The 22,100-nt window shown below is 48.8% G+C and overlaps 1 protein-coding gene across 7 annotated transcripts; it reads right to left on the bottom strand.

Annotated features, from left to right (window-relative positions):
- Positions 1-47: 47 nt before the first annotated feature.
- LOC142499847 (uncharacterized) lies at positions 48-19,312 on the bottom strand. Of its 7 annotated transcripts, none has more exons than XM_075609793.1 (8): positions 19,085-19,312; positions 10,017-10,272; positions 7,455-7,534; positions 6,728-6,806; positions 4,717-4,757; positions 4,289-4,409; positions 3,575-3,761; positions 48-3,124 (listed from the first exon to the last, which is right to left on the bottom strand). In XM_075609793.1, the coding sequence occupies exons 2-8, from the start codon at positions 10,177-10,179 to the stop codon at positions 2,491-2,493; spliced, it is 1,305 nt and encodes a 434-aa protein (XP_075465908.1). In that variant the 5' UTR covers positions 10,180-10,272; positions 19,085-19,312; the 3' UTR covers positions 48-2,490. The 7 variants fall into 7 exon arrangements, with proteins under 7 accessions (XP_075465908.1, XP_075465904.1, XP_075465903.1 ...); XM_075609789.1 differs by having other exon boundaries at positions 19,099-19,311; XM_075609788.1 differs by having other exon boundaries at positions 10,017-10,275; positions 19,099-19,311.
- Between the last annotated feature and the right edge of the window lie 2,788 nt (positions 19,313-22,100).

Below are 22,100 nucleotides of genomic sequence, written 5' to 3' on the forward strand. Positions count from 1 at the left end.
CCAGACTTCTATTTCTAACGACGGGATATTGAGAATTGACAAGATCACACAACAGCGAAATATTTTATTTTAACATTGGCATAGTCAGATAATATACAAGCAATTTATGAATTTTACTTCATGATACAAATACATTGTAAACACTTGTGGCTTGTTAAGGAAAAGTTAGTGGCTTCCTATTTTTTTTTTTTTTTGGGTGTGGTTAATTTATAAATGTAAATATAAATCTGGAAACTCATACAGGTATGTTTAATAAACTCCATGCTTCTAAGTGATTAGGAAACTCTAATCCTATAGAAGAGATACTTGGAGACCAGACAAGTCTGCTGCATTATTCTCAACTTTTATAAAGTTAGTCGTGTTGTACAGTTAGAAAAACACCTGAATATCAGCCCTGTAGGCGACAAAAGAATGTATTAAGGAGCCCTGGGTATATACCCAGATAGTATTACACAGCTCTACCTTTTGGCAACTAATGTCTGTTGTGTCGACCACTCTTAAAATGTAATGAAGCCCCAATCCAAGCTCTCCAGTGCAGCCACAGAGATCAGGAGTCGCTTCTCAGTGCCCAGCTGTATCAGATTGTGTTACGCGTCACACTGAAACTTGAGCTTTCCGTTTCTTGAGCCCTTCCCTTGTATGATCTCACAATTAAACCATGTGGATTCTGGGCTACAATGTTATTTAGAAGCAGCAATGCAGGGGTAATCTGCCACTAGTGCTCAAGGGCTAAAGAGCGTGGGATGATCCTTAGTAATAATAACACACATGTAAGGCACTTGAATGAACAAAACTTGCAGTTCTTAGCGGACGAATAAAGCAGGTTGGGGGGGTGATAAGGGGTGACATTAAGAATCGCCGACTGTCCTCAATGAGAACAGCCTGGCTAATTCTACGACACCCTCACCCCACTCTGCCACGCTGCATCCAGTGTGTCCACGCTGAAGAGATAAGACACTGGAAAAAGTGCCTGCAACTGTGTGTAAAATCCACGTGCCACCTGCTAGGGTATCCGGAAATGCAAACAGGAGCGGTGCACTGAGGTGAGTAGGTAAGACCAAAACGCAGCTCTAACAAAAACGACTATTGAAAAAATAGACAAACATCGCGATACTAGAAACCTCAGACGCGTTTCATCCCACAAGAGACTTTGACAAAGTCCCTTGTGGGATGAAACGCGTCAGAGGTTTCTAGTATCGTGCGTTTTGGTCTTACCTACTCACCTCAGTGCACCGCTCCTGTTTGCTGTTTACAATGTTATTTATTTTGTGATACCCTGTTGCATATTTTATATTTTTGACAAAATGAACAGTTTGTTTTTAAAACAGAAAGTTCCCTGGCACATTGTGAACTTGGTCTTACAACAAAGTGTGCGTTACGCTGAGTAGTGCGTGGAAACGGCAGATAATGTCCCCGCTTGCCAAAACTTTTCCTACTAGCTGTAAAATCCTGGCTTTTACTTGATCTTTTATCACCATCATCAGGTTCACAGAGCTGAAATATTCCCCTCTTTTACAGCGAGATCAGGAGGGTAAAAGTAAGACACGTTCCCGGCAAGCTTTTAATTTGGGAGGTTCTCTTATGTTGCTGAATGGACAGGACCCACTGAGGTTGTTCCCCCTCATACAGAGGTAAAGGGAAGGTTCACAGCGTAGTGTTAGGACCTGCACATGTGGTTACACCGTGACGTTGGTATGCAGGCTTATGACACTTTGGCCAAAGCGTTTAACTAAATAACCAAGAAAATATTATTATTGAAGTATTTAACTTTATACTTATTACCATGTTTTGTAAATTGGATGTAGCATTGGGCTCCCCTGTCATTAGGGGCAAACTTTAGACCGTGCGCCTGTACACATCACGAGCACTACGAGATGCTATGGTTTCCAGTCTTAACATGCTAAATAGTATGAATTGTGTGAGTGATAATACTGATCGCAGACAGTGTGTATGAATATACGCCTACATCGGAGTGTGGGGGCAGGGATGTGCAAAGAAGCTTGTGCAGGAAGGAAGTTGTTTCATGATGAATAAATAGTGTGCCGCTTGCACAAATAAACGTCGGATTATGTAAATAGTACGACATGTACAGTACATGCTGCTCCAAGACGTTTTGGAACATAACTGCAGTATTTGCCAGTCGGAACCAGCTCTAAGTTTCAATACTTGCAAAGAAGAGAATATTTCCGGGGGGGGAAAAAATTGATCATTGTTTTCTCAACTGTGATTTCTGTATATTCAGATTTAAAGAGGCAACATAGGCAAGGCAGCAATGACCCAGTGCGTTTCTTTGGCTTCAAGACTATAAAAATCTAGCACCTGTACTGTATTTTACAGTTTAAAATCTGCAAACTAAAATCCAGAGTAACGCATTTCCTATTTGGTTACAATATTTAAAAGCCAGTGAGTAATTGCATAGATTCTGTATACGTTCAGTTAGTGACCGAGAGACTGACGTGGCCTGTGTAGGCAGCCACACGTTTAGTTGCTTTAGATCTGACCTAGTTTGAGCTGCCACACCGATATCCTGCAGGACCGTGAGAGAAGTTTCCCTCCTAGGATCAGAACAACATCCTGACTTTCATCTATTCTCCCGTTCACTGGGTCTTCCTGCGCAGAATCGCCTTCCTTTTTGTGCATAGGTGCAGTGCAGGTGAACTCTCCCTCCTCGCGGTGGGACAGGAGGTGCTGCTCCTCTGTCTGCTCACTTTTGAAGAAAGAACAGGAACAGAACACCGGTGTTGCAGGAAACTGCTTCAATGTTTTCATTTCCATCTCCTCAGCGGTGGGAATATTAGCCATTCTGTTTGTGCCCCATGTGCGGAGAGAACTGTGTTTTCCTGTACCTGCGCCTCTCTCGCGGTGAGCCACGTCCTGGTAAAGTGCTCGGTGAGGGAGCCTCGATCCCTGTCCGAATCCTCCGCCCACTCCGATCACACACTGATACATTTTGGCGTAATGGCTGCACTCTTTTCCGCTCGTTATTCTCTTCCACGAGCGGGAGTTGAAATGGAATCGCCACAAGTTGTTGGTTGGACTACGCGAGGGTAACCCTCCCCCAAGTATCCACAGGCAGTCCCTATGGATCAGAGAGGCGTGACCCACAACTTTCGGAGGCCCGGAACTGGAAAGAGGAATAGCTCTGAGTTACTGTAACAATGGCGGGGTTTAAAGGCAAGAACACACCAAAATATCACAGATCGCTATTGTCATCTAATGGAGTGAGGCGGAAATCTGGTCATTTAAATTAAATCCGCCAGCTGTGCTGCTCAGCTCTTTGATCTGAAGTTCCACACACTCGCACCTAATTTTTTGTATTAACTTTCATCCTGAGATACCGAGTTTCAATGTTAATACACAAACAAGTAAGGGGAAACATGTGACATGAAATAAAAAGTTAACAGAAGCAGGCATGTCTTTAATAAAGGAAAAAACAGGAAAAACTCAGTGTAAATGAAAAGAGAAAGTCAGATGACTGCTGAGAATATATTGGAAAATAAAGGTACATTAAACACACAGGTGATGGCATTTACTAACCCTGCACAATATGAGATGTACGATGAACTGGACTTGCCTGGTTCTGATGTTTGACCAGTGGTGCCTTCTGAAATCAAACTTCCAGAAATCGCTCTGTTCGGCCATGTGCTTCAGTCCTCCAAACAGGTACATTGCAGCATTATACGTAACCGCGGAGTGACCGTGACGAGGCCCTGGACCCATGTCCCGTGTGCTGGGACTTAACGCCGACCATTTCCCTGTATCTGGCGGGACAGATCGGTACGTGATGCGGCAACAAGACTTATCCAACGGCAAAACATGGCGGCAACTGCCCAATAATACGTGACCGTTACTATTGTTCCACGTACGTACGTACTATTATCATATACATAGATAGATTTGCATTAATTAGGGCTTGCATCTACTATTTTAGAAAGTTAAAGTATAGAAATGTGTTATAACATACAGTAGGTTGTGACTGAAGCATTGTTGTAATAATAATCGTCTAATTCCCACACAATGTTCAACCATGAAACCTTGTATGGAAGTTTGTCTTTCTGTTGGTAAACTCACACCCTGTTTGGTGTTTGGACTGGAAGTAGTTACACACTGTGCGTTCTGTAACTGATCTATGTAGATGTTTCTGGGTGGGAGAGTTCCAGGATCAGTTCCATGTACATCGTTCCTTTACTAACAGTTATAAAAAAAAACAAACACACACACAAACACACACACACACACACACGTTTCACTGGGATTCATGCACCAGATCCACCAAATCAAAGCATACCAAAAGAAAAAGCCCAGAATTCTTCCACTGCCCCTTTGATATCAAAGTATCCTCCATAGATGTACATGGCAGATTGATAAATAGCAGCCGTGTGTCCTTTTCTGTTACATGGCCGGGTCTCCTACAATATAAAAGGAGACAAAGATGGAACGTCGCCGTATGTCAATCTGTCTTCATTTTATACAAACTCTACCTACAAAAGAACTGCTTCAAGCAGGGGAGGCCAACCCCTGTCCTCCAGGACCACCAGCAGGTCAAGTTAAGGATATCCCTGCTTCAGCACAGGTGCACAAGCAGGGATATACTGAAAACCTGACCTGCTGGTGGCCCTGGAGGACTGGGGTTGCCCTCCCCTGCCTTAAAGTGTCACGTTTTTGTGGGTTACAAATATTAGCGTACAACAGATATTAAAACCTTTTATTTCTCACCTTGTCTTCCGCCGCTTTATTTTCACACCAAATTTCTGAATCTGACGAATTACATTGAAAAAAAAAAAAAACACAATATAAGATGTTTACAGAAATATCAACTGTAAGCTACAGAAAAGGTCTGAATCCCACATTGCACGGCAGGGACACTAATGTTTTACAAAGTGAAATATCTGATACGTTAACTGGAACGACGTGTCCTATTCACACGGCCACAGCTCCTGCTATTCTGTCAGCGCAGAGCTGCGCATGTTTTGAGCGAGGCACGGACAGCAGGTTTGTGGGGGTGCTAACCATAGGTCAGAGTCCTTGTATAGCAGGCCTGCACAACTCGTAAAGCGAGAAGGGCCGAAATGCTCCAAGGAAAAAAAATTTGGCCCGCACGGGTAAAATCATCATCATCATCATCATCATCATCATCATCATCATCATCATCATCATCTCTCCTCCAGCACCTCTCATCATCATATCTCCCCCAGAACCCCTCACTATCAACCTTTGCGATACTCCCCATCTATCTCTCATACCCCCATCTCTCCCCCTCACCCACACACATAATACTCCCTCTCCACAAACACACAATACCCCCCTGCACACAATACCCCCTCTGCACACCACACACATCCCACCCCCCTGCACCTCACATCCTTCTCCCCCCCTGCACCTCACATCACTCTCCCCCCCTGCACCTCCAATCACCCCCCTGCACCTCCAATCACCCCCCTGCACCTCCAATCACCCCCCCTGCACCTCCAATCACCCCCCCTGCAACTCCAATCACCCCCCCTGCAACTCCAATCACCCTCCCTGCAATCACCCCTGCACCTCATCCCCTGCACCTCACATCACCCTTCCTGCACCTCACCTGCACCTCACCTCAATGCACCTCACCTCCCATGCACCTCACCTCAATGCATCTCACATCAACCCCGGGACCGCGGGGAATGGCCGCCATTTTTTTTTTTTTTTAAAGTTTATTTTTTTTAAGTTTTTTTTTTAAAAATCTCCTCGCGGGCCGCACAGAGGCCGGGCGGGCCGCACAGAGGCCGGGCGGGCCGCACAGAGGCCGGGCGGGCCGCACAGAGGCCGGGCGGGCCGCACAGAGGCCGGGCGGGCCGCATGTTGTGCAGGCCTGTTGTATAGGAAGCCAACATGTTTTCAGTAGTATTTCTATCATGTTTTAATTAGGGGTACAGCAACTAATGGAAGCGATGTAGTATTCGTCTGCACGGAAGTATATCCTGACCCTTTACAGCAGGAATCCTCGGAGAATATTGAAGTAAAGCTATATTAATCGTACTCTCGCTTTCTGTTGAAGTTTATAAGAAGCGAGTCCTGATGAAGCTCTCGTTACTGTAACCTATGGAATTGCTATTACATCCCTTCCTGTTTAAGATATGAGTCTCTGACCAAAAGAAATATGTATCTTATATTCAACGGTCACTTATTTGCCGTTTGGAATGAGTCTTTGGTGCTTTAAAGCAGCAAAACGTGAAAAATCCTATGTTGCTTTTAAATAAATCAGTCCTGTAGCATTACATTTTTTTATAAACTCCTAATGCCATTTGTGATGATTTTTTAATGTACTGATCATCCTTTGGTTGCTATAGCAACAATTTAGAAAGTTATATCCACTTCTTTAGAAATGGGCTTTCACACAGCTTTTTGAGCTCTACCCTTTGGTGACAAAGTATCACAAACAGACCTATTGCTGTGTTCCAAACAGCAGACTGTTTATTACTCTGAAAGCTGTAACAAGAATGTGTTACACTTAGTAATATAATGTTACATATAAGCTGCAGCATTTCACAGACTGCAGCACAGAGTTAGAAGACGGCCATTTAGTTAGGCACACAATCGGGATTTTGACAGATTGAATCAGGAGCACCAAACAGTTGCCAGTTTAGGTTAGAATGTAGAATGATGGGACCTGCTTTTCCATTATTGCAACGCCAAAATACGCTACAGAGGATTGAAATCGAACGAATAAGAAAGTTGATTATTTCTTTACCAATGTCGTACATCCAGAGTGGAGTGTATTCTTCATTCGCCCCAGAGTCAATCAAACCCCCAAAAACATAGAGGACGCCCTGCAAGAAATCACAAAAGGAGAAGATAAAGGCATTCCCCCTGGAGATCTGCACATTGCAGCGTACACCCGTTTCCCAAAGCTCTGTGCAACCAGCGAATGCAACACATGCTAAGCGCAGAACTATGTCCTAGCCATGGCTGAGGGGCGACACAGGCTCTCTCGGTCAGCTCCAAATTTAAGGCAGATGTGCACATTACACCTCGGAAGACCAGCAATCTGTGCTCAGTATCCTCAGTTCTTTTATATTTTAATAAATACTGTTCTAGTTTATCACTGGGTGCTGTGTAACTATATGTTGTTTTGTTTTAGTATAGATTGCCTTAACCCAGCAGTTATATGCTATGATTTGTTTTTCTGTCTTTGTATCTCGTTTCATGGTTTAAAGATCATCTGTGCAGTCTCCCTGAAGATCACAGGACTATCCAATTGGACATTGATTGACGATCACAAGATCACAGTTTGTTTATTTATTTGTTTGTTCTTTGGCACCGATTTATTTGACTCAAGATGTGTACATTGAAATTCATGAACTGCATTTAGTAGAATTTCCCCAACGGGCATGTCCCAAGTTTTAAAGAGGAGAAAATGTAGGCCTGCAGCCACGAGCAGTTTTCAGCCACGCTGATGAGAATACGGACGCCCTTACCCCGTACGCCACCATAGAATGCGCTTCCAGTTTCTCCGGCGCGTGTTCGGTACATGGTAATTCTTCCCATTCATTGCATGCTACAACAAGACAAATCTCCGTGAGCGGCGCTGAATAAAGAACAGTTTCTTAATGCTGAAGAGAAAACACAGCGCTTTCTAAGTGCGCTAAAGCAGGTTGTACTTTCATTCATGAGATAATAGCTCAACTTTCAAAATACAGCATGCTCCTCTCCAGACATCATATAAAGAACACATTTTTATGTATAATCTGGAATTTTATGTTAAAAAACAAAACCGGGTTGTATGTTGATAAAATATATATCCAAAACGTGAAGACGGTTGTTTTGCAAGTTTAGATGGCTAGTCCTATAGTTTTACCTCTCACATACTGTATATACATTAATGTATATACACATCCTACATCACATGAGTTCTGTGCCAATCCAACAGAGGGGATTACTGTGTAACTATGTATGTACAATGACCACGTGTGACCCCGTCTCTGAACAAAGAGTGGGCGGCACATGTTTACCGTCCTCTGTGTAGTGTTATAGAGCTTATCAAACACAGCACAGGTATTTTATAGAGTTTGGGAATCGTTATGTAACTTGTCCGCCAATTGTTGGTCATAAACTAAAACTGGCCCCACAACCCTAGTTAATGATAGCAGACACGCAATGCACCAATACTCTGACGTGCCGCCCGCAATGCACCAATACTCACCCGCAATGCACCAATACTCACCCGCAATGCACCAATACTCTGCAGTGCCGCCCGCAATGCACCAATACTCTGCAGTGCCACCCGCAATGCACCAATACTCACCCGCAATGCACCAATACTCTGCAGTGCCGCCCGCAATGCACCAATACTCTGCAGTGCCGCCCGCAATGCACCAATACTCACCCGCAATGCACCAATACTCTGCAGTGCCGCCCGCAATGCACCAATACTCACACGCAATGCACCAATACTCTGCAGTGCCGCCCGCAATGCACCAATACTCTGCAGTGCCGCAAGCAATGCACCAATACTCACACGCAATGCACCAATACTCTGCAGTGCCGCAAGCAATGCACCAATACTCACACGCAATGCACCAATACTCTGCAGTGCCGCCCGCAATGCACCAATACTCTGCATTGCCACCCGCAATGCACCAATACTCTGCAGTGCCGCCCGCAATGCACCAATACTCTGCAGTGCCGCAAGCAATGCACCAATACTCACCCGCAATGCAGCAATACTCTGCAGTGCCACCCGCAATGCACCAATACTCTGCAGTGCCACCCGCAATGCACCAATACTCTGCAGTGCCACCCGCAATGCACCAATACTCTGCAGTGCCACCCGCAATGCACCAATACTCTGCATTGCCGCCCGCAATGCACCAATACTCACCCGCAATGCACCAATACTCTGCATTGCCACCCGCAATGCACCAATACTCTGCAGTGCCGCCCGCAATGCACCAATACTCACCCGCAATGCAGCAATACTCTGCAGTGCCACCCGCAATGCACCAATACTCTGCAGTGCCACCCGCAATGCACCAATACTCACACGCAATGCACCAATACTCTGCAGTGCTGCAAGCAATGCACCAATACTCTGCAGTGCCACCCGCAATGCAGCAATACTCTGCAGTGCCACCCGCAATGCACCAATACTTACCCACAATGCACCAATACTCTGCAGTGCCGCCCGCAATGCACCAATACTCTGCAGTGCTACCCACAATGCACCAATACTCTGCAGTGCCACCCGCAATGCAGCAATACTCTGCAGTGCCACCCGCAATGCAGCAATACTCTGCAGTGCTACCCACAATGCACCAATACTCTGCAGTGCCACCCGCAATGCACCAATACTCTGCAGTGCTACCCACGATGCACCAATACTCTGCACTGCTACCCACAATGCACCAATACTCTGCACTGCTACCCACAATGCACCAATACTCTGCAGTGCCACCCGCAATGCAGCAATACTCTGCAGTGCCACCCGCAATGCAGCAATACTCTGCAGTGCCGCAAGCAATGCACCAATACTCACCCGCAATGCACCAATACTCTGCAGTGCCACCCGCAATGCACCAATACTCTGCATTGCCACCCGCAATGCACCAATACTCTGCATTGCCACCCGCAATGCACCAATACTCTGCATTGCCACCCGCAATGCACCAATACTCTGCATTGCCACCCGCAATGCACCAATACTCACCCGCAATGCAGCAATACTCTGCAGTGCCGCCCGTTCCTCCACAAGCAAAGGTGTGAACAATTCATTACAAAAATCAAGGTCAGTATGACAAGTAACGTTACTAATAAATCCTTGCATAATAGACCTCTTTGGATTGCTTGTGGCTATTAGCGTTTCCGAAAAGCACCATTACTGCAAACTCACTGATAGAACATTTTCTAAACCAATATCTGGGATTCTAATTCTGCGAGGTCTTAAATCGGAGTGTGAAAGTTGCACGTTTATATACCAGAGTTGTTATAAACAGACTGGAAGGCAAACAGTGAGAAACAGTAATACAAATTAATTCACTTACATATAGTGTATCTCCAAAAATCCCTTAGACTGTAGTTGTGGCGTCCGCCATGGATGTACACGTAGCCGTCGTACACACTGCAGGCGTGTTTAAAGCGGTCACACGGCGCGTTCTCACTCTGCGTTAGGGGCTCCCACAGGCAATCCGCACTTTCCTTTCTCATCCTTGTTAGTTTTCCTCACATGCCCACTCATGTGTGTATCTATCCACCAGGACACCCCCCACTCGTCACCAGGAGGCATGTTCACCGCTGCCGCTGCTGGGGACAAGGAAACACTTGCCAGTTAATGAGGGGGCTGCGGAAGGCATCTAGGGCTAAGAGCAGCAGCATCTAGGGCTAAGAGCAGCAGCATCTAGGGCTAAGAGCAGCAGCATCTAGGGCTAAGAGCAGCAGCATCTAGGGCTCAGAGCAGCAGCATCTAGGGCTAAGAGCAGCAGCATCTAGGGCTAAGAGCAGCAGCATCTAGGGCTAAGAGCAGCAGCATCTAGGGCTAAGAGCAGCAGCATCTAGGGCTAAGAGCAGCAGCATCTAGGGCTAAGAGCAGCGTGCCGCACGAATCCTCGCACTCAGCGATCGAACCTTCACATGAAGCAGCTCATGGGGGGGGGGGGTGTTCTTTCTGAAACATGTTTAACTTTTGATAAAGTAGGGGAAAAAAAGACAAGACAACAACTTTAATCTCCCTTATAATGACACTTGCAAATAAATCAGTGTAAACAGACAGAGATAAGGCAGCTCATATGTTACACTTCCTTGTGTAAATGCAAAACAAAAGCCCCAAGCCAAAATACTATTGACATGAACTTCTGTTTGTAGCTGGAATATGTACAAAGGGAGAATTTAACTCCAAACTGGAATCTTCGTAACTTTCAAAACTAAAGCCGCCTCACATTTTAATCTGGTCTGTAACTGTTACATATGTTATCTCTTACTGTGCATGCAATGTCTTGTATATACTGTAATGTATAACCCTGCTCACTTAATGAAACGATGTATTTGTCATTATAGCTCTGTGCCCGGGACATACAGTTCTTGAAACCGAGAGGTAACTCTCAATGTATTACTTCCTGGTAACACATTTTATAAATAAATAATCTGTGCTGACTGCAGTGTCACCTGCGGCCGCCTTCCTGGTCAGCTAGAAAGATGTATTCTACATTCTAATTTCTTGGGCAGGTAAAGGAGTATGAAGAACCCACATTCCCCATAACAGGCATTCATACAGGAATTCCTGTGGGACAGCACTTTCCCAGGCAGGACACTCGCTGTAGCACTTTCCCAGGCAGGACACTCGCTGTAGCACTTTCCCAGGCAGGACACTCGCTGTAGCACTTTCCCCAGGCAGGACACTCGCTGTAGCACTTTCCCAGGCAGGACACTCGCTGTAGCACTTTCCCAGGCAGGACACTCGCTGTAGCACTTTCCCAGGCAGGACACTCGCTGTAGCACTTTCCCAGGCAGGACACTCGCTGTAGCACGTTCCCCAGGCAGGACATTCGCTGTAGCACTTTCCCAGGCAGGACACTCGCTGTAGCACGTTCCCAGGCAGGACACTCGCTGTAGCACTTTCCCCAGGCAGGACACTCGCTGTAGCACTTTCCCAGGCAGGACACTCGCTGTAGCACTTTCCCAGGCAGGACACTCGCTGTAGCACTTTCCCAGGCAGGACACTCGCTGTAGCACTTTCCCAGGCAGGACACTCGCTGTAGCACTTTCCCAGGCAGGACACTCGCTGTAGCACTTTCCCAGGCAGGACACTCGCTGTAGCACTTTCCCAGGCAGGACACTCGCTGTAGCACGTTCCCCAGGCAGGACATTCGCTGTAGCACTTTCCCAGGCAGGACACTCGCTGTAGCACTTTCCCAGGCAGGACACTCGCTGTAGCACATTCCCCAGGCAGGACACTCGCTGTAGCACTTTCCCAGGCAGGACACTCGCTGTAGCACTTTCCCAGGCAGGACACTCGCTGTAGCACTTTCCCAGGCAGGACACTCGCTGTAGCACTTTCCCAGGCAGGACACTCGCTGTAGCACTTTCCCAGGCAGGACACTCGCTGTAGCACTTTCCCAGGCAGGACACTCGCTGTAGCACTTTCCCAGGCAGGACACTCGCTGTAGCACTTTCCCAGGCAGGACACTCGCTGTAGCACTTTCCCAGGCAGGACACTCGCTGTAGCACGTTCCCCAGGCAGGACATTCGCTGTAGCACTTTCCCAGGCAGGACACTCGCTGTAGCACTTTCCCAGGCAGGACACTCGCTGTAGCACATTCCCCAGGCAGGACACTCGCTGTAGCACTTTCCCAGGCAGGACACTCGCTGTAGCACTTTCCCAGGCAGGACACTCGCTGTAGCACTTTCCCAGGCAGGACACTCGCTGTAGCACTTTCCCAGGCAGGACACTCGCTGTAGCACTTTCCCAGGCAGGACACTCGCTGTAGCACTTTCCCAGGCAGGACACTCGCTGTAGCACTTTCCCAGGCAGGACACTCGCTGAAGCACTTTCCCCAGGCAGGACACTCGCTGTAGCACTTTCCCGGCAAGACACTCGCTGTAGCACTTTCCCCGGCAGGACACTCGCTGTAGCACTTTCCCAGGCAGGACACTCCCTGTAGCACTTTCCCAGGCAGGACACTCGCTGTAGCACTTTCCCAGGCAGGACACTCGCTGTAGCACTTTCCCAGGCAGGACACTCGCTGTAGCACTTTCCCAGGCAGGACACTCGCTGTAGCACTTTCCCAGGCAGGACACTCGCTGTAGCACTTTCCCAGGCAGGACACTCGCTGTAGCACTTTCCCAGGCAGGACACTCGCTGTAGCACTTTCCCAGGCAGGACACTCGCTGTAGCACTTTCCCAGGCAGGACACTCGCTGTAGCACTTTCCCAGGCAGGACACTCGCTGTAGCACTGTCCCAGGCAGGACACTCTCTGTAGCACTTCCCCAGGCAGGACACTCGCTGTAGCACTTTCCCCAGGCAGGACACTCGCTGTAGCACTTTCCCAGGCAGGACACTCGCTGTAGCACTTTCCCCAGGCAGGACACTCGCTGTAGCACTTTCCCAGACAGGACACTCGCTGTAGCACTTTCCCAGGCAGGACACTCGCTGTAGCACTTTCCCAGACAGGACACTCGCTGTAGCACTTTCCCAGGCAGGACACTCGCTGTAGCACTTTCCCAGGCAGGACACTCGCTGTAGCACTGTCCCAGGCAGGACACTCGCTGTAGTACTTTCCCAGGCAGGACACTCGCTGTAGCACTTTCCCAGGCAGGACACTCGCTGTAGCACTTTCCCCGGCAGGACACTCGCTGTAGCACTTTCCCCAGACAGGACACTCGCTGTAGCACTTTCCCAGGCAGGACACTCGCTGTAGCACTTTCCCAGGCAGGACACTCGCTGTAGCACTTTCCCAGGCAGGACACTCGCTGTAGCACTTTCCCAGGCAGGACACTCGCTGTAGCACTTTCCCAGGCAGGACACTCGCTGTAGCACTTTCCCAGGCAGGACACTCGCTGTAGCACTTTCCCAGGCAGGACACTCGCTGTAGCACTTTCCCAGGCAGGACACTCGCTGTAGCACTTTCCCAGGCAGGACACTCGCTGTAGCACTTTCCCAGACAGGACACTCTCTGTAGCACTTCCCCAGGCAGGACACTCGCTGTAGCACGTTCCCCAGGCAGGACACTCGCTGTAGCACTTTCCCAGGCAGGACACTCGCTGTAGCACTTTCCCAGGCAGGACACTCCCTGTAGCACTTTCCCAGGCAGGACACTCGCTGTAGCACTTTCCCCAGGCAGGACACTCGCTGTAGCACTTTCCCCAGGCAGGACACTCGCTGTAGCACTTTCCCAGGCAGGACACTCGCTGTAGCACTTTCCCAGACAGGACACTCGCTGTAGCACTTTCCCCGGCAGGACACTCGCTGTAGCACTTTCCCAGGCAGGACACTCGCTGTAGCACTTTCCCAGGCAGGACACTCGCTGTAGCACTTTCCCCAGGCAGGACACTCGCTGTAGCACTTTCCCAGGCAGGACACTCGCTGTAGCACTTTCCCAGGCAGGACACTCGCTGTAGCACTTTCCCAGACAGGACACTCGCTGTAGCACTTTCCCAGACAGGACACTCGCTGTAGCACTTTCCCAGGCAGGACACTCCCTGTAGCACTTTCCCCAGGCAGGACACTCGCTGTAGCACTTTCCCCAGGCAGGACACTCGCTGTAGCACTTTCCCAGGCAGGACACTCGCTGTAGCACTTTCCCAGGCAGGACACTCGCTGTAGCACGTTCCCAGGCAGGACACTCGCTGTAGCACTTTCCCAGGCAGGACACTCGCTGTAGCACTTTCCCAGGCAGGACACTCGCTGTAGCACTTTCCCAGGCAGGACACTCGCTGTAGCACTTTCCCAGGCAGGACACTCGCTGTAGCACTTTCCCAGACAGGACACTCGCTGTAGCACTTTCCCAGGCAGGACACTCGCTGTAGCACTTTCCCAGGCAGGACACTCGCTGTAGCACTTTCCCAGGCAGGACACTCCCTGTAGCACTTTCCCAGGCAGGACACTCCCTGTAGCACTTTCCCAGGCAGGACACTCGCTGTAGCACTTTCCCAGGCAGGACACTCGCTGTAGCACTTTCCCAGGCAGGACACTCCCTGTAGCACTTTCCCAGGCAGGACACTCGCTGTAGCACTTTCCCAGGCAGGACACTCGCTGTAGCACTTTCCCAGGCAGGACACTCGCTGTAGCACGTTCCCAGGCAGGACACTCGCTGTAGCACTTTCCCCAGGCAGGACACTCGCTGTAGCATTTTCCCAGGCAGGACACTCGCTGTAGCACTTTCCCAGGCAGGACACTCGCTGTAGCACTTTCCCCAGGCAGGACACTCGCTGTAGCACTTTCCCAGGCAGGACACTCGCTGTAGCACTTTCCCAGGCAGGACACTCGCTGTAGCACTGTCCCAGGCAGGACACTCGCTGTAGCACTTTCCCAGGCAGGACACTCGCTGTAGCACTTTCCCAGGCAGGACACTCGCTGTAGCACTTTCCCAGGCAGGACACTCGCTGTAGCACTTTCCCAGGCAGGACACTCGCTGTAGCACTTTCCCAGGCAGGACACTCGCTGTAGCACTTTCCCAGGCAGGACACTCGCTGTAGCACTTTCCCCAGGCAGGACACTCGCTGTAGCACTTTCCCCAGGCAGGACACTCGCTGTAGCACTTTCCCCAGGCAGGACACTCGCTGTAGCACTTTCCCAGGCAGGACACTCGCTGTAGCACTTTCCCCAGGCAGGACACTCGCTGTAGCACTTTCCCAGGCAGGACACTCGCTGTAGCACTTAACAGTGTTCATTGTACAAGGAAGTTTTGAAAATGCACAGGAATGAAAATATATTCAACTGCTGGACTCTAAAAACAGTATCTAAAATCAAGACTCTGGATATATGACACATTATGGCAATATTTAATCCAGCTGCTAGAACTACAGTACTTCCTTTGCAACGGCCACCAGCTTGTTATGGAGATGCTCAAAACAACTTTATAAATGAGTACAAAGCACCCAACTTCTCAGCAACTCAGCAGTCCAATCTGCTGCTGCTGGACTTCTTTAGCGTGTCCATGTTACAATATCAGTAACATTGTAGTAATACAGCAACAATAACATCTGTTAACACTCGTTATGATAAAGCTGTATTGTACATGTCATTGTATAAGTGAAATCTAATAGTGATTAGTCACTGGGTGCTTTAAGGAGGCAATCCAAAGCTTTGTTTAAAAAAAAACCAAAAAACCTTTGTTTTTACTTGGGAATGAATCAGGGGGTCTCTGGAGCTGACCCCCATTCCTCTGAGCGCCAGAGACCCCCTGCTTCCGGAGATACTTACCTCCGTAGGATGTGCCTGTAGCCGCTCCGGCAGCATCCACATTATGGCCGCTTTTCAAAGCTCCCGTGTCCCGCTAGCCAATAGGAAGCTGTGACATCATCAGGTGGGGCTTCCTACTGGCCCGCGTGACGCAGAGCTTTAAAAAGCAGAGCGCATCTCCGGAAACAGAGGGCACCTGTGTGACGGGAGCTTTGCGACAGGCTATTAATAATACACAAAAAATATATATAACTGGGTTGAACTGGTACGAGACTTAGATATGATAAAATATAATTTATTCCTTGATAAAGGTGAACACACAAGATATACAAATAACAGGCAAAATATGGACACTCACTTAAAATGGAAATGATGAAACAGTCAAATCTAGACTGGCAGTTCATACAGCAATCTTCATAATCCCAAAACACGAAATACATGAAAGACCTCTGGCATGAAGACAATAGCCATAGGCTGAGCCTGGTTCTTATACCATTATTTCCCATTGAACAAAACCTAAACCCAGCCCCTCTCATAAATCAGCGGTGAAGTTGACAGTTTTCCTCAGAGTAAAACTCCTCCCACCCAAGGACGTTTAAAAACTGCTTTTCCCTATCCAAATAACTTCATACCTTCAGTTCAGTAATATCTACCGGCACGAGAGACATATTAATACATTCCGGCACGCATGACGCTCCCAACGAGACTAAATATTACAGTGTAATATTAAAATTAAGAGAGATATTAATATCTGTCTCTTCGAACCGGCTAAATATCAGGTGTTTGTATTCGTTAGTTGGGGCTTGGTCCCACGAATACACATATGTAACTCTTAGCATGTTCAGCCGAGGTCATCTCATAATATTCTTATATTTAATAGGGTCACTCATTCTTATATCTCCTTGCGTAACCGCACCCCTGGCCCCAATCAATAAATCCTTTGAAGCAGGGACCCCTGGGTAGTGGACATTTGTAACCTGGTGTTAGATTTCACACCCAATGCCCCAGACCGCCTAAATCAGAGGCGTTTGTAAGTGTGAGTTATAACGCTCACAACCCACTCCAGCTTCCTGCGAACAGGTAGAGTGGCTGAAACTTTGATCAGGGGCTGCTTCCTAACCATTTGGTCGCTGACCATTTGCATTTAGTAGGCAGGCATCTTTGAGGGTAACTAAAACAAAGGGCTAGAATCCCTATTTTAACATTAACCCCTTCCCTCCCGCATCAACCCTAGTGTATGTGTGAGTGCAAACACCAGGATAACACAATACAGTTACACAGGGGAATAAGCATTTGGATATTGAAGCGAGGTAAAAACACATTACTGGACCTCAGTCCAGTTAACCCCTTGCTTCCCAGGTGAGGGTAGAGGGTGGCCAATTGGGGTGTAACCCCTTTTATCCCGGGCCAAATCCTCCCCATCGTCACAACCTGGATCTCAAATTAATGGGGTTCAGCTCCGGAGACCCCGATTCACCGAAAAACACAGGCATTTGGATAGTAGCTAGCTGGCCACGTAATGTAGGTGCTGTTCTCCCTGCGCCACACCCAAGCAACGTGCAGACTAACCACGGGAAATGAAAGCATTTGGTGGCAGATATGCTTGTGGTATAATGGACCACATCGGAATGCAGCGTACGCCACAACTTTCTGCGCACAAGGCGGTAGCTGCTGACCACGGCTGTACCGGCCCTTTACCTGTGGCACGCAGAGACTCTTATCTTAATGTCCTCCAATGGGAATTACCCGCATACTTCTGCAGGTTATCGCAGGGATGCTCAACTCCAGTCCTCAAGCCCCCCCTAACTGAGCCACCTGTGCTGAAGCAGGGATATCCTCAAAACCTGACCTGTTGGAGACTGGAGTATGGGACTAAATGACAGGGGAATGACAGCTCTGAACGAGGGTTAAAACGATCAGGGCTTCGTCTTTATAAGAATCTCAGAAGAGGCCGGTCCGCAAAATGTTTTATGGACGACAAAAAGTAACGCATTTACAGGGGAAAAAGCATTTCTAACAGACAAAAGTAACGCATTTACAGGGGAAAAAATATTTCTAACAGACAAAAGTAACGCATTTACAGGGGAAAGAGCATTTCTAACAGATAAAAGTAACGCATTTACAGGGGAAAAAGCATTTCTAACAGACAAAAGTAACGCATTTACAGGGGAAAAAGCACTTCTAACAGACAAAAGTAACGCATTTACAGGGGAAAAAACATTTCTACCAGACAAAGGAACAGTGATTCTTACCGGTGATAACACGATGCTGGAGACAAGATACCGTCGGCGCTTAGAGACTCGATAAATCAATAACTTGAAATCCGCACGTTACCCCAACATGGGCACGCTGTGTAACGACAGGGATTCCCGGCACAGGACACAGCGGGCATGGATGTGGTGCCCGTCTCTGGGACTTCTCACTGTTAGTAATTAGCGGTGGGGGCCGTGCAGTAACATAGGAGGGAGAGGGAGTACGGGGTGTGATACCTTTTACTGGACCAACGCTTAGTGGAAATGTTACCAGCGTTCTAACCTCTCACACCGGATGAAGGGCCCCGAGAGGTTGGAACGCTTGTAACGTATCAACTACTTGTTGGTCCAATAAAAGGCATCACACCCGCTCCTCCCTGTCCCTCCGTTGATAATAATTAGTACTTTTTTATTAAAATGACTGTTTTGGGGCCAGAACCCCCAATTATGTTGGTTGTCGGCAGTGTGCCTGCAGGAATTCATATTACTGCGATAATAATAATAATCACTGTAATGACATGAGGGTATCAACTGTCTCAAGTGCAATATTGTGCTTAATAATCAATATCATCAATACTGTACAATGCGCTATGTATCGCGTGGTCTGCGCGATATGTATCCGTGGTCTGCGCGATATGACCAGTACAATGTGGGGACATTATCATCCCAATGTCTCATCCTGTTTATTTACAATCAATCAGTTAGAAAGTGCTAGAAGCTGCCCACGCTGCACTATCACGATATAAAACCTAATGACAGCACCTCTCCTCCTGCAGCAATATCGCGACATTTATCACTATAACTTATCATTGTATGATATCACGGTATAAAAGTGTTAGATCATGTCTCCTGCGTTTACTATCGTGATATTAGCCATATCATCTCATATTTAACAGTACAGACCCGCGATATGAATCCGTATTCTACAGTGGGGTTGTAATATCGCGATGTGATGGACATTACATTGACTGCATCACCTGTCGCCGCTTCATAATCACGATATAAATCTGACGTCACAGGGCAGCAGCGCCGAACTTCATGCAGCAGGATCCTCGCCCGGTGCTATCAGCGCACGGACACCGGGACACCCGACTACGAGCGCAGAAGAGAGGAGACAAGCGGCCCTGCTCGGCCCGGGGTCACACTGGGGTACGGGGCGGCGCCGCCTTTGCAGTCAATACGGTAACCCAGAGAGTGCTGCCACTTAACGGTCACTGCGGGAACGTCATTCGAGTCCCAGCCAATCACAACATGATGAGGTCGGGAGCCAGAGTAAAGCTGCTGTCCAATGGCATTGCAGCTCGTTCAATACGTCATGCTGAAATGTGCCAGGCTGAAGCAGTTAACGGTCATCTTTGATTAAGGCACATACTTGTGTTGAGAAAAGTGGTTAAAACTTCCCCCCTCCTCTCCCTTCACCCCCCTCACCTCTTATCCACCCTCACTCTTCCCCCACCATCACCTCATCCGCCCTCTCTCTTCACCCCCATCACCTCTTATCCCCCTCTCTCCCCCCCTGTTCTCCATTCTCTTCTCCCCCCTCACCTCTTATCCCCCTCTCTCTTCACCCCTCACCTCTTCTCCCCCTCTCTCTTCACCCCTCCTCACCTCTTATCCCCTCTCTCTTCACCCCCATCACCTCATCCTCTCTCTCTCTTTAGCCCCCCTCACCTCTTATACCCCTCCCCTTTCCCCCCTCACCTCTTATTACCCTCTCTCTTCACCCCCATCACCTCATCCTCTCTCTCTCTTTAGCCCCCCTCACCTCTTATACCCCTCCCCTTTCCCCCTCACCTCTTATTACCCTCTCTCTTCACCCCCCCTCACCTTTCCCCCTTCTATCCACCCCCTCACCTCTTACCCCCCTCTCTTCTCCCCCCTCACCTCTTATCCCCCTCTCTCTTCTCCCCCTCTCTCTTCTCCCCCCTCACCTCTTCTCCCCCCTCACCTCTTCTCCCCCCTCTTCTCCCCCTCTCTCTTCACCCCTCCTCACCTCTTATCCCCCTCTCTCTTCACCCCCCATCACCCCGTATCCCCCCTCTCTCTTTACCCCCCCCTCACCTCTTATACCCCTCCCCTTTCCCCCCTCTTCTGGACGGTGTATGTGGGCCTGGTGGGAGCTGATGGTGGTGGTTTGTGCAGGGGTCCTGGCACGTGTCTGTGAGGGGACCGCGGGGGTGGTGGGGCACACAGCAGCGGAGGGTGTGCGGAGCGACACTGCACCGGACGGTGTGAGGGGGTGGTTTTGTGGGGGGGAGGGGAGGGTGGCACGCGGCAGCGTACAGTAGCTGAGGTGGTGTGTAGTCCGCAGGGGATGACATTTTGTGCTGGGGTTAGTTTGTGAGGTGAGAGCAGGCCGTGAAGCAGTAAAATGGTTCGGAGAGTGTGCCAGTGGGGTAGTTGTGGTCAGCGAACCACGCAGGCCAATGAGAGCCATGCGGGGGCAGGCAGGCCAACGGACCAATCAGATTGGCCAGAGGCGGAGTGACGGACCGACGGACCAATCTGATTGCCCAGAGGCACAGCAAACAAACAACGTTTTCTGTTTTATAGATATAGATATATATGGTTATATGTATTGTTTTTTTTTTTTATATGTATTGAGTAGGTGGTTTTTTTTGTATGCATTTGGGGGAGGAGGTTGTATATATTTGGGGACGTGGGGATTTCTTTGTATGTATTTGGGGGTGGGATGTTTTTTGGTGTATATCTTGTGGGGGGAGGATGGAATGAGTGAGCGTGGGGTAATTAACGGAGGGAGAGGAGAGAGAGGGTGAGTGAGGAAAAGAGGGAGTAAGGCTGAGGCCATAGAGGGGTTTCAGCCGCGCTCCTCCGCGCTGACGCTGAGGCTCGCCTTCCTCGGTCAGGAGCGATTCCATGGACTGGCAGGTGAGCCAGCGTGCGCGATCGGGAGGCGGGGCTGTGACGTCGCTGGTCCAATAGCCCGGGAAGCACCAACGTCACGGTGTCACGATGCTGCTTCGCGCTGATTGGGTGTTTTCAGCTGACAGCGCGCTGAGAAACAGTTTCGGCTGTCGGCTGAAAATCCCTGCACCTCAGCACGCCTGCGGACGCTCGCGGAAGCCCCCTCTAAAGACATCCTCATGGAGGATGACGGGGCTCAGTGTGGAGCGTCCGCACGACTCAGCGTGGCTTCCCCCTCTATGGACCCAGCCTAAGAGTGAGAAGCAGGGGAGAGAAATACTTACAAGGCGGGAGGGTGAGACGGAATGGAGAGAAATACATGGGAAGGGGGGGGGAGAGATGGGGGCTTGTGAGGTGTGAAATTGGGGGGAAGGGGGAGGCGCGGTGGGCAATACAGCTGACGGGGGGGGGGGGGGGGCCCTGCTTAAAATATTTGTCCCAGGCCCCACGATTTCTGTTGGCGGCCCTGATTCACAGCACCGGGCTGTCGGTAACCATGGTTATTGAACACAGAGTCCCGTGATTAGATTCACTGTGTAGACCCAAATTGGGGAAAACACTTCATTAACCCCTTGTCAGCCCTGTAAACAAGGGCAATGTAGTAGCAATAAGCCAACATAATAATTGATAATAATGTCCCCTCAATTGCATTTATGCCTAGTAAAACCATATGAGTCTTCCAACATGCACATTTGTAAAAATGCCTAGTGACCTAATCAAATGCAGCAGAACTAAAAAAGGTTCTGGTCCTAGATAACAGTAAGGGCATTCACTACCTCCCCAACCCTTAATCATTCTGTAACTGCAGTTAAATAATACTGCTCTTAATAATAAGTAATGATAAAACAGATATAAAACCTCCCCCTCTATTGAAGAATTAATTTTGGGCTTAGTGTAAAGAGAATCCCTAATACTAGGCTCGTGGCGCCACCTAGTGTCCTCACTAGGTATGGGAGAGCATTGTTACCCAGCCTATGGCCTTCCATTGAAAAATGGCAAATGACCTAAAACAGCTTTCATACGGGATCCTAACAACCTCTCCTTACGTGGCATG

The sequence above is a fragment of the Ascaphus truei genome, chromosome 7, assembly GCF_040206685.1.
Source record: "Ascaphus truei isolate aAscTru1 chromosome 7, aAscTru1.hap1, whole genome shotgun sequence".
NCBI classification, from domain to species: Eukaryota; Metazoa; Chordata; class Amphibia; order Anura; family Ascaphidae; genus Ascaphus; species Ascaphus truei.

Bases quoted from the DNA above. Each gene is read 5' to 3' on its own strand.
- LOC142499847 (XM_075609793.1), bottom strand. From the start codon at position 10,179: ATGAGAAAGGAAAGTGCGGATTGCCTGTGGGAGCCCCTAACGCAGAGT. The intron at 4,758-6,727 runs GTAAAGAAATAA...GTAATTCGTCAG, and splicing joins ACTCTGGATGTACGACATTG to ATTCAGAAATTTGGTGTGAA. The intron at 3,125-3,574 runs GCAAGTCCAGTT...TCCTCTTTCCAG, and splicing joins TGGTCAAACATCAGAACCAG to TTCCGGGCCTCCGAAAGTTG.